The sequence below is a fragment of the Galleria mellonella genome, unplaced genomic scaffold, assembly GCF_026898425.1.
Source record: "Galleria mellonella isolate WM207_F2 unplaced genomic scaffold, CSIRO_AGI_GalMel_v1 utg746, whole genome shotgun sequence".
NCBI classification, from domain to species: Eukaryota; Metazoa; Arthropoda; class Insecta; order Lepidoptera; family Pyralidae; genus Galleria; species Galleria mellonella.
In genome coordinates this window covers 2005445-2018427 of record NW_026442148.1, presented here as the reverse complement: position 1 = coordinate 2018427, position 12983 = coordinate 2005445, and the positions used below count along the sequence as shown (strand labels likewise).

Genomic DNA, 12983 nt, shown 5'->3' with positions numbered 1-12983 from the left:
ATATATATATATATATATATATATATAACGATGTGTGATATTAGCTTTATAAATAGCTTAGTAAACTAAAACACTAGGCGAGAGGCTCGTCGGTGAAGTACGGGTGCTCTAGACAGTCGAGCGCGGTGAGTCGTTTCGCTGGGTCGAACATAAGCATACCCTGGAAACAAGAATTATAGTATTTTTTTTTTTATATACAACTTAGAATGGCAAACAAGCTGACGGCCCACCCGATGGTAAGTGGCAACCGTCGCCTATAGACATGAGCAGTACCGTGGACATAACAGAGTATACTGTTTCGCCCATGATGCCCCCCATGCGTTACCATTCCTGAGGACTCAGATGTTATTCCTCTGTACCCTGTAAATTCACGCCATATCCCACCTTTCAAACCGAAACACAGCCATGCAAGCACAGCTGCTTCACGGTAGGAACACGACAAGAGAAATCAATAAAAATGTAAACAAACAAAAACAGGACAGTCTGCTGATGCCCAGTAGAATGTACAAATCAAATATTAATCAATTTTGGGGGATAATGGATGACAATGGAGTGGTAATCCCGTCCCCTCTAACGGTATACGCTGGGGGGAAAGGGATTGTTAGTGATGGAGACTGAGAATCCTATTGCTTGCAATATACCCAACCAGGTCGACCTCCTCGCGGTTCCTCTTAGAAACTATCATGGTTAATTCCTGATGAATTCATCATGACGGGCTAACTGGCCTGTTTTCATTCTCATCTATCACTCTTCACTGGTGCTCCGCCAGCGTATCCCGTTAGCGCAGGCGGGGTTACCATTCCATTTTCACCCATAAAAAAAACGGTATACGCTGGCGGGGCACAAGTGAGGGATGATAGGTGAGGATGAAAAGGCAGGTCAGTTAGCCTATTGTGATGAATAAACCTGGAATTTAGCATGGCGATTTCCAAAGGGGAGCACGTGAAGGTAGACCTAACAGGGTATATAGGGGGGGGGGGGGGAAGGGATTGTTAGTTATGGAGACTGAGAATCCCATTGCTAGCAATATACCCAACCAGGTCGACCTCCTCGCGGTTCGCCCTGGAAACTATCATGGTTAATTCCTGATGAATTCATCATGATAGGCCAACTGGCCTGTTTTCATTCTCATCTATCACCCTTCACTGGTGCTCCGCCAGCGTATCCCGTTAGCGCAGGCAGGGTTACCATACCATTTTCACGCATCAAAAAAAAAAGCAGGGTATATAGCTAGCAATGGGACTACCAGTCCACATTACTAACAATCTCTTCCCCCTCATCAGTGGGCTTGTTATACGACATGATGGTAGTACCTTGAGGAGATCGAGCGCGAGTGGTGGAGCGTGCGGCAGTTGGTCGGCGAGACTGCGAGGCGGGTAGTCCGGGAAGCTGTCCCTCATCACCGCTGCGGTGGCCGGCCACTCCTCGCGCGACGGCCGCCCGAACAGCCTGGGCAATGATGATGATAAAATAACCCTTGACACTTCACAACATCGCCATCTAGTCACCAACTAACAAAAACTTTTAAATGGCTACATGACAATTGACAGAAATAGTAAAATATTTTTCTTTTTGTAAATTCTTGTTTAATATTATAATAATATAGCTGTGTAGGTCCCGGCATAGAATGGGCCACCCCTTCCTGTTCCGTGGGTGTCGTAAGAGGTGATCAAGGGAAGGGCGAGGGATGGACAGCAGCGTCCCTCTTTAAAACATCACTAAAGCCTAACTGCGGTTGCCAAACCGTCTGTCACGAGTGGCAACTACTGGCAAAACCCCCAAGGGGGAGGCTTATGTTCAGCAATGGGATCTCAATTTTTTTTAAAATATTGTAATGTCCATATTACAAGCTGATATTTATTTATTTATTAATTAGTACAAATATGTGTACATGGCGGACTTAATGCTTAAAGCATTCTCTCCCAGTCAATCATAGGGAAGTGGCAGAATACTCGAATGCGGTACTAGTAATTATTGATATACATACATACTAAAATTACATATATAAACGAATAAATATATACGAATAACAAATATACTTACACATATATGACATATACTATATTATACACGAAATTGAGAATAATATAAAGTACTTACTGCTGGGATAAAGTGAAAAAGTGAGCGTGAACGCTTTTTTTGAAAGACGGTTAATGATAATGTAGTTTTCTCTACTAGGAGTAGAGCAGCAAGGGACAGAAATTATTGGAAGGAGTTGGAGGAGGCTTTTGCCACAAGACACTCCGTGCTACGAGATATAATTTGAGGGAAATAATAATACATATAACTTATAATTTTACGATTTTATTAATTAATTCTAGTAAAAAATTAATGTAGTTCTAATATATAATATAATTTAGTGAAAAAAAAAATTATAATGTATACATGCAATATTAATTAAAATCACAAAGCAGAATAAAGGCTGCTTTATCTTTAATGTAATTTTCTATAAATAACATATTTTTTCAAACCGGTCAAGTAGTTTTTGAGTATATCCAAACACACAAAAAAAAATCTTTCCTCTTAAAAGTATAAAGATGAAGTCCAATAAACCAGTACCTGAAGATGCAGTGAAGCTGATCAGAGTCCGAGGCGCCAGGCAGCAAGGCGGTCCTGGTCCTCAGCTGCGCCAGCACCAGCCCGGCTGACCAGACGTCCACCGCTGTGTTGTATGCGGCACCGAGCAGCACCTCGGGCGGCCGGTACCATAGGGTCACCACCTGCGGGGTGAGGGGGAGGGGTAAAATAACATAGTGACGGGAACTAGTGGCCTATAGCTAGCGATTTGAACTCAGGTCCATCTTCACGCCTGAAAACCATAGTGATTAATACCTGATGATGAATTCGCGCTGACCTCATCCTCACCTATCATCCCTCACTTGTGCTTTACAAGTGTATACCGATAGCGCAGGCAGGGCTACCATTCCATTATCATTTCTAAAAAAAAATTAAAAAGTAAACTCGAATTAGTTGATTAGAATTATTTTCTTCAATTCCGCTAACATTAATATGGTTACGACTGGCAACACTTGAAGGGTGACTAATATTTTTATTAAACGAGGCATCTACAGGCAATACAGAGGTGAAACGAGTGTCGCAAAACGTGCGTGGACTGAACAGCGATCGGAGATTGATCACTAATATTGTTAATAAGCTAAAGTTGTGGAAGTTCTGGTAGTAATAGTGACGGTCATACTTCGAGTGTTGCCAGTTACACACATACTAATGGTGGCGGAATGAAACAAAATAAGTCGGTGGATGTCGTAAGAGGCGACTAAGGAGGGCATGAGCAGCAGCGTCCCTCTTAAAACATCTCCAAAGCCTAACTGCGGTTGCTAATTCGTCTGCCAAACGTGGCAACTACTGGCAAAACCCGAAGAGGACGCTTATGTTCAGCAGTGGACAGTTAAAAACTGATATGATGATGATGGACTTCCGCAAATCAGGATGTAGTTCAGTAAAAGAAACTAGATTAAAAACTTAAATTAAATTACTTACAACACTTGTTAACTTCATCTCTGTATCGTATGTCTTGGCCAGCCCGAAGTCAGCTAACTTCACTCTGCCACTGGACGTGACGAGCAGGTTATGGGGCTTCAGGTCTCTGTGGACGATCCGGTGCGAGTGCAGGAAGTCTATGCCTGATAGGATGTCATGGGACATGCTCTGGAAGACATAAATAAAGAGACCGTCAAAATAAGAAGACTTTGTAAGTATATATATTTTTTTATTGAATGATTATCGAATGGTAACCCCGCCTGCGCTATTGTTATACCCTGGTTGGACACCAGTGAGGGATGATAGGTGAGGATAAAGCAGTCCAGTTAGCCCACCATGACAAATTTTATAATAAATAAATCATAATGGTTTCCAAGGGGAACCACGAGGTCAACCTGACAGGGTATATTGCTAGCAATGGAGCTACAAATCTTTGACAGACTGATGGAAAGTGGTAACCGTCGCCTATAGACATGAACAGTACCGTGGACATAACAGAGTATACTGTGTCACCCATGATACCATTCGAAGTATCCGTAAAAAGAAATACTTTTTTTTTTTTTTTTTACAACACAGGGGGCAAACGAGCATGCGGCCCACCTGATGGCAAGTGACTACCGCCGCCCATGATCACCCACAACACCAGCGGCATTGCAGGTGTGCTGCCGGCCTTTTAAAAAGGAATATACTCTTTTCTTGAAGGTTATGTTGTCGTATCGGTTCGGAAATACTGCTGCTGGAAGTTGATTCCAAAGAATGGTTGTGCGTGGAAGAAAGTGCCTTGAAAAACGCACGGTGGAAGACCGCCACTCGTCCAGATGATTGGGATGAAACTTTAGTTTGTGGCGGGTTGTACGGTGGTGAAAATCAGCAGCAGGTATCAATCCGAACAATTCCTCAGAACACTCCCCATGATAAATTCGGTAGAAGATGCACAGAGACGCAACATCTCTGCGCAGTTTCAATGGGTCAAGTCGGACAGTAAGGCGTTGACTATCGATAATTCGAGCCGCCCGACTTTGAATGCGGTCTAACGGAAGGAGTTGGTACTGTGGCGCTCCTGCCCACAGGTGAGAACAGTATTCCATATGCGGCCTGACTTGGGCTTTATATAATTTCAGGCGGTGTTCTGGCATGAAATATCGTCTCACCCTATTGAGCACTCCTAACTTTTTGGAAGCTATCTTAGCCTTCTCCTCCAGATGACCGCAAAACTGGACGTCGCAAGATATATCAACGCCCAGAATTCCTAGACTTGACTTTTTATCAAGGGAAGTGCCCTGAAAGTGAGGAGATACGACAAACGGCGTCTTTTTTGCGGTAAACGCGCAGACTTGTGTCTTTTTGGGGTTAAATTGGACAAGATTTTGTTCACCCCAGATCGAAACTTGATGGAGTGAAGTTTCGATTTCAGACACAAGTCTATTCCGGTACTCATCGGTATGTGCCCGCGAGATCTTTGCATGACCGGTATATAATGTATCTCCTGTACTGTCGTCCGCATAGCAATGAATATTACTTATCTGTAACATATCATTGATATGCAGAAGAAACAGAGACAATACTGACCTGTATCCTATTTTCAGACAACGGGCCTGGTGCTCTCTTGAGGAACGACTCCAAATCCTGTTCCACGTGTTCAAACACGAGGAACAGTACTAACTGCTGGTCGCGGTCCACTGACGGACCACCGTGACACACGTCCAGCAACCTGGAAGAGGGGGGGGAGGGACTGTTAGTAATAAGGATTTGTTCTTTATGATCCAAGATTAATTATTTGTGAAACATGCATAAAATAAGTACATGTACATGTTAACAAAACATGTTTAGCCTACATGTTATACAATTTTTTTTATGCAACTTAGTACAGCAAACAAGCTGACGGCCCACCTGATGGAAAGTGGTACCATCGCCTATACACATGAGCAGTACCATGGACAACAAAGTATATTGTTTGGCCCATGATACCCCACATGCATTGCTATTCCTGAGGACTCAGGTGTTATTCCTCTGTACCATGTAAATTCACACCATATCTCACCCTTCAAACCGAAACACAGCTATGCAAACACAACTGCTTCACAGTAGAAACACGAATGGGACAGAGGTGTCCAAGCAATCGACTTTTGTACAAAGTCTCCCTCTGGTTGCATTTGTCTCTTTTAAATTTGTATGTGGGTATATAAGAATAAAAATCTATAGCATAGAAAAAAAAAACTATCTCACCGCACTATATTGGGATGCCTGTAGGCCTCCAGCTGCCTGAGAAGAGCTATTTCACGGAGTGTGGACAGTGGTATACCATCCTCGGTGATTGGTACCTTTACTTTTTTCATAGCCACCACTTGACCACCGTTGTGGAGGTCTCTGGCTTTGTACACTGTACCGTAGGCACCTAGCAACATATTTTTTTTTATTTTTATTTTTTCCACAAATTTTATGTATATGTATGTATAATTAAAATGGTCTGTAAAACTTGTGGGAGACTGGACCCTAAACTAGATCAGAGATCTGTATCTCAGGAATACAGGAAATGGAAATTTTTTAATTAAAATAGTTAAAGTAGGTAATTTTGAAAATGTTTTTTTTTCTGTAAAATCATACATAATTTCAGACATAATGTACATCTTTTGTTATTTTAATTAATTAATATTGCTAAATTAATCAAAATAATTCTATATACTTTTACAGTTATATAGTGACTACTCACAGCCATCTGAAGTTTATATAAATTTATTGTAAATACTTTATCATTATTTTAAAATTATATTCCGTTGCCATCTACCAAAATTATTGCAAATTACTATAAATAATTAAATAAGATTTGGTTATAGGTAAATATAGTCTTATTGGGCACAATGCCTTTGCCTATGTTTAGGATAAACAAAAAAAAAATATTTGTACACGCATGAGGTTATTAAACCGGCACATGCTAATTATTGCGAATAATTTACACAAATTACCTGTTCCAATCACATTTAACTCTTCATACTTCTTGGGAGTTTGAAATAAACTGCTAACATCGCTCAAAGAAGACACTGCTGATGTATTTTGGCAAGAATCATTAGAGCCAGACATTTTAAAAAAAACAATAATTAAAGTTCACTTTTTACAAGTAATGTATAAGCCTAAGCTAATGAAAATAAAAGTTAAAGAATGTTTGTATGCAAACGTTTTAAATTATAAACTAATAAAAGTAGTTCTAAAATAATAATAAAAAGTGAAACGAAAGAAACAAAACAAAACATAAACAAAACTTTGTTATTTTTTTTTCGCTCACGCATACAAGGTTGCCAGCCGCCAAATCTTATTAATATTGACCCTTAATATTTCGAAAGAAAATTAAGGGTTATGTATTTGTTTTATTTATTTTATTATTTTTCATATTCTTTTGTACTGTAGAATTATAGAATATAAAATATAAATATGATGATTTTTTGATAAAAGACATTACAGCGCCATCTCGAAGAATAGTGGTAAACTAAATTAATTATTTTATACTAGATGGCAGCTTTGATCATATGCATTAACTTTCTATTTGAAAGTAACCATAAATTACAAAAAAAAATCATTTGCGTTATAAATTGTGAAAATAAGAAATGTCTTACAGAGTTGCAAAAGTGAGGAATAATCATACGGGCTCATCCGGGAATTGAACCCGGGACCTCTCGCACCCTAAGCGAGAATCATACGACTAGACCAATGAGCCACGTTCGATTAAATTGAATTTATCGAAAAGATAGCGTTTGCGTTGACGTCATATTAAACTAGAAACTTCATCGGATTTACTTGTATAATTTTGTTGCGTTTCTGAATAAAATGTATTAGTTTATTATAAATATTTCGTTAATTGTGCCTAAATAACTATAAAGTATATAACTTATAGATTTTTCTTTGGTATACCAAATTCATTATTTTTAATAAAAAGAAATCTTAATTCTCTAGTCTCATTCCTTATTTCAGTGTAACCTTTAGAAAAATCAGACAATAGATGTTATATTTTGGAATAAGTACTTACATGAATACGGATGGCATCAAAACAAGAAAATATACCAAAATCACCTTAGGCGTTTAGAAAGTTGACGATGACGCGCGAAAGGAGAAAAAATTACCGCTACATGACACCCTATATCCGTCTCATTCTTCATCATCAAAATTGTATCTCTTGTCTTTATCATACACATTACTTCGGTTGAATTCATTTTGTAACGCCAGTCTTCTACGCCTAGCGTTGCGCGCGCATGTTCGAAACGTAAGATATCCGGAAATAAAGCTTACTTTTTTTCAAATTTCGTATTATTAAATAATAACTTTTTAAAAATAACTCATTTGTCTATGTCAAAATAAATATTTTTTTTAAGTGCGTTTGGTTGACACGTGCGTAATAAAATCTTGTGTGGTGCATGTTGAAATGTGAAAGTTTTACCGTGTAAGATACAGTGTTGGTTTTTTTACAACTTTTATCCTACTTATTTTGTTCTCAACAGCTGTTTTGGCTTTCATTGGACGTGTAAGTATTTAATATTATGCGTTTCGTTTTACCTTTTTGTTTAACTTTTTTTTTTAAAACCTAATTAGTGTTTGTGAACATTGGAAATAATATTTCTACTTAAAAACCTGGTGAAACCAATCACTATGTATCTTGGTATACACATATTGTATGGGATGGATAAAGATATATGCTATTTTTTATCTCACTCGCTAAACATATCCCGATTTCGCGGGTAAAACTTAGTAAGTAATTAGTGCCGCACCTATTCATAGACAAGAATTTTTGAATTGTATTTATTAATTTGTATTTATCTCTTTAAGACTGTTCTGTCGGCGGGCCCCATGCCCGGTAGTACACCTTTAAAAATAGTCAAATAGTTTTAGATTAATAAAACAGTATTATTTACCTGTGAACCAATAAAAGCATTTTTTCTCATCTCAGGTGTATTTGTTTAATGTCAATTAATCAATGAGGTCAAGTAACGCTACGTATGCCCATCATTAGGATGCCTTTATATGTAGTTACATACTACTTTATAGTGGATTCGTGACTCGTCCCGATTTTAAACGGTTTTTGGCAAATAATATATAGCCTCACTAACTCTTAACTCACTGATAATGTAGCTTCAAATACGTAAATTAATTTTAAAATCAGTTTAGTAGTTTTTGGGTTTATCCATTATAAACAAACATGCATAAATTAAAATCTTTCCTTTTTATAATATTAGTCAACTAACTTGATCTAAGCCTTCGGCTGTGCTTGTATCAAACATGCTAACTTGATGTGAAATCAACTTGGAAATATTTTAGACCATTTCGTCGCTTTCCATCAGGTGAGATCGTGATCAATCGCGGGACCCTGCAATAAAAAAAAATATACTGCGTCGATAGTATAAAGAATCATTGGAATCGAATTAGAATCATGTTAGAAATTATTTCCAGGCAAAACTTATTTATTTTTGTGGTCGTTTAAAAGTGGATTTCAGCTCATATTTCATTGGTTTACTAGTTGTTTCCCGTTACTTTGCCTGTTTTTTTTATACAACTTAGAATGGCAAACAAGCTGACGGCCCACCTGATGGAAAGTGGTAACCGTCGCCTATAGACATGAGCAGTACCATGGACATAACAGAGTATACTGTTTCGCCATGCGTTGCCATTCCTGAGGACTCATGTGTTATTCCTCTGTACCCAGTAAATTCACGCCATATCCCACCCTTCAAACCGAAACACAGCCATGTAAACACAACTACTTCACGGTTGAAACATGAATGGGACAGAGGTACCCAAGCAATCGACTTTTGTACAAAGTCTCCCTCTGGTTTGCCTGCTTAAATCAGTATATTGACAGATGCAAAGTAAAAATATCATATTTTCAGAAGAGTGAAATAGAATTTAATAAAAATACAAACAAACCGTTGTTGTCCAGATTATAGGACAATATGTTAACAGTAGATAGTATAAAACAAAAATTGATTGATTAAATACTTTAATTTGTTTATAATTTAATTCAGTCTTCTGTAAAGAATAATAAATACTTACTGTACGCATTTTCGTTTTTTTTTAATACGTTTGTTCCATTGTGGAACAGGCTAAGGTCGGAGACCATGTTGCCTAGTCTTCAATATGATAATTTGTCTGGAATACGCATTCCCGTTACTTCTTGACCATAGACAAATAATTTTAAACTTTTTAAATATAATAAAAGTAAAATACTACTAGGGATAAATATCTACTAAGCTGTACAAGGGCAGGGACTAGTAACCCAAATGGCGGGAAACCGGTCCTTCGTCCCTCGGTCAGTTGGACGCATGCGCATTCCGCGTATTAAGGAGAAGCGCCCGCCATATTATTTTTATTGCCTACTACCTGACCCTGCAAATGTTTTGCCATATAAGTAAATTAATATAATAAATAATAATAAAAAATATGTACATTAAAGATTTTTACAGTACAATAAGTAGATTTTTCCGGATAGGGGCACCCTAATCACCTAGTTTGGTGCGTAGCCTAAGATACTATAAAATAATGCTAAATACGCCAATGCTTTTACTCAGTACCTTATAATAATTTTTTACCAGTATTGTCTGCCAATGTGACAATAGTCACAGATAAACACAAATATGGGCTTTTTCTTCAAGTTTGTATACTTTCGCTTTGTATCAACAGCGTGAAATGCAAAGATCACGGATTGGGTAACGTCTGTAAAAGTGAAACCGATCTGTGAATCGCATATTTATCGAAGAATTATGACAACATCGTTATAACGCCGACGTGACGGGTTAGAATACAATATATTAAAATATACAAAGTTAGAATATTCGTCTTTATCACAAGAAGGTAGTAAAGGCAATTAAAATTATAAATTGCCTGGGTCAAATACAAAATCATCTTTGTTCCAATAAACTTGTTATTGGTTAAAATTATTTTGTTTAATTCCGCTACCATTAGTATACGTAAAGATTGTTCACCACTATTATATATATAAATATATCCATAAACATACACATACTGGGGGGAAAGGGATTGTTAGTAATGGAGAGTGAGAATCCCATTGCTAGCAATATACCCAACCAGGTCGACCTCCTCGCGGTTCTCCCTGCAAACTATCATGGTTAATTCCTGATGAATTTATCATGATGGGCTAACTGGCCTGTTTTCATTCTCACCTATCACCCTTCACTGGTGCTCCGCCAGCGTATCCCGTTAGCGCAGGAGGGGTTACCATATCATTTTCACACATAAAAAAAAACATAATAAATAGCACACACACAACAAAAGAGAATGAAGGAAGAAGATGACGAGAATACACAGGAAAATAGTACTTAAAGGAAGAGATAGTAGGACTTAACAAAAGATTTGAGTCGGCATAATTATGAATGGGCAGGAGTAAGATGTATGCAAGCGTAGTTTTGATGTTGATAAGGAGAAAATTACGAAATTTGTTGTTTTTAAAGTCATCTATTATCAAGTAGAAAGTTGATTCTATTAGACACTAGATGGCGTAATACATAAAAGTGGGAACAAAATTACGCTGTATAAAATTGTGGTGATGTAAAACTTTTTTCTTATGGTAATATGAACAAAGTTGCGGGCTCACCTAGTTGTAAATGTTTATATAATATGCATGTTTTTTTTTAAATATATTGCATACCTATGTAAACATATTAAGTTCATATAATGAAGTACCTTTTTAAAAATACAATTCATTCATGTTGTACTTCCGCTTAAGAAATTGCGTTGTAGTTGAATCCCACAGACAAACCGACCGAACCACTGTAATTATAGTTATTTTAACCGAGATTATATTCGGCTATCTGCCATCACTGTTTATTAACTACCCATGTACAGTTAACGAAGATGTATGTTGTTAGGCCCTTGGCTATTAGTTATTAAAAAAAAAAGTATGAAATTGTTTTGGCGCGTTTATCAATAAGGCCATGCATGATATTTTTAATAGGTATAATGTAGGCATGGGAAATACCCCGTACGGTTATGTTTAATAGACTTTTAAAAGACTTGTAAAAAAAAGGTTTTCATTTCGTCTGTTTTTTCAACCGATTAAAAAAAACGGACGTAACTTAATTCGGTTGTATTTTTTTATATATTTTTAGTTAGTAGTTACCTCATAATTTTCTCAATTGTAAATCGATTTAGAATTTATTTTTTTTTATTTAAAAAGTTATACGTACAGATTGATTCATATAAATTCTTCTCCGTCTAATGTTCTTCCCTCCTTAATATGCCGTTATTGAAGAACCCCATGCTGTAGTCTGTAGGGAAAGCCTTGATCATTCCACAACCCGAGTGTTCGCGGGAGGAAGCGTCTCTGTAACCGCACTGTGCATGACCATTCTAATCCTAAGGTGTGAGGATGGATTCCCCGTCGATTTCGAAGCATTTTTGACAAAGCTTTATATTTGGAGACACTCTATGTATGTAATTTAAGACGGAAATATACCATATTTTATAATGATTGGTTAAACCGTAAGTAGAGAGTAGAGTAAACTTTTTTTTTTAATTGATGATAATGAAATGGTAACCCCGCCTACACTGGCGAGGTACCAGTGAGGGATGATAGGTGAGAATGAAAAGGCAAGTCAGTTAGCCCACCGTGACGAATATACCAGGAATTCAGCACCATGGTTTCCAGGGGGGTCGACTTTATAAGGCATATTGCTAACAACGGGACTGATAATCCGCATTACTAACAATCCCTTCCCCGCCAAGTAGCTAAATGGCAACAAACAAACTCACTTTCACATTTACAATATTAAGTTAGGATTATAAACATCTTTCTTTTGAAAGTCGTTCATAAATAAAGTTACATAATTAGATTTCATAGACTTAACTTTTTTTTTCGCTATCTTAAAAAATTCATTATCATTCAGTTAAGCTCAAGAGAGTTCATAGCTTAGATTATGAATTAGATTATATAGATAGAGTATATCCATACAAATGCTTTTAGAAAATCGGCTTAACTTTTTTATACAATTTTACGTGATAAATAGTTATGAGTGATTCCTTTATAACTTCTATATTTATTTTGTCTTATAAATTCTTAATTTTAATACATAAAAACTCATTTTATTTATTAAATAATTAAATATATGTAGTTACATCAAGATACATTGTGTGCGTAAGTATATAGAACACTGATAAAAAAAATGAGTCGGCTAATTTGACAATTAGCTGACAAAAAATTGACCCGTTTTTGAGGTTCGATGCTCTATCTATGTAATCTTAGATTATGAACTATTTAGTACGTAAGATAGTACGTTATACCAAGTCTATGGTTCAAGGCTACTGTTTACTGAAGTGTGGTACCATTGCATTTATCAGTCAATATTCTCTTCAATATTTAAATCTTGAATCTTTGAATTTTGTTTTCTTTTTTTTTTATATTATTTTATTTTTTTAACACTTTATTGCACCAACTGTTGTATTATCGTATATTAAAACACAGATTGATTCATAGCAAAAGTTTATAAAGT

At 36.8% G+C, this 12983-nt stretch overlaps 2 protein-coding genes and 1 non-coding gene across 3 annotated transcripts in view; 1 reads left to right on the top strand and 2 right to left on the bottom strand.

Annotated features, from left to right (window-relative positions):
- LOC113522138 (cyclin-dependent kinase 6) lies at window positions 1-6765 on the bottom strand. The gene is made up of 7 exons (XM_052901132.1): window positions 6462-6765; window positions 5725-5893; window positions 5068-5209; window positions 3499-3666; window positions 2560-2720; window positions 1314-1449; window positions 1-160 (listed from the first exon to the last, which is right to left on the bottom strand). The coding sequence occupies exons 1-7, from the start codon at window positions 6574-6576 to the stop codon at window positions 74-76; spliced, it is 978 nt and encodes a 325-aa protein (XP_052757092.1). The 5' UTR covers window positions 6577-6765; the 3' UTR covers window positions 1-73.
- Window positions 6766-7135: 370 nt separating this feature from the next.
- Trnap-agg (transfer RNA proline (anticodon AGG)) lies at window positions 7136-7207 on the bottom strand. The gene has a single exon. It is a non-coding gene; the product is annotated as a tRNA-Pro (tRNA).
- Window positions 7208-7711: 504 nt separating this feature from the next.
- LOC113517977 (uncharacterized) overlaps window positions 7712-12983 on the top strand; it is a 59570-nt gene continuing 54298 nt past the window's right edge. Inside the window, exon 1 of the mRNA XM_052901090.1 lies at window positions 7712-8008. The gene's annotated coding sequence lies outside the window, so the exon portion shown is untranslated. The remainder of the gene's footprint in view (window positions 8009-12983) is intronic.

Bases quoted from the DNA above. Each gene is read 5' to 3' on its own strand.
- LOC113522138 (XM_052901132.1), bottom strand. From the start codon at position 6,576: ATGTCTGGCTCTAATGATTCTTGCCAAAATACATCAGCAGTGTCTTCT. The intron at 2,721-3,498 runs GTAAGTAATTTA...CTCACCCCGCAG, and splicing joins AGATGAAGTTAACAAGTGTT to GTGGTGACCCTATGGTACCG. The intron at 1,450-2,559 runs GTACTGGTTTAT...ATCATTGCCCAG, and splicing joins CAGCTTCACTGCATCTTCAG to GCTGTTCGGGCGGCCGTCGC.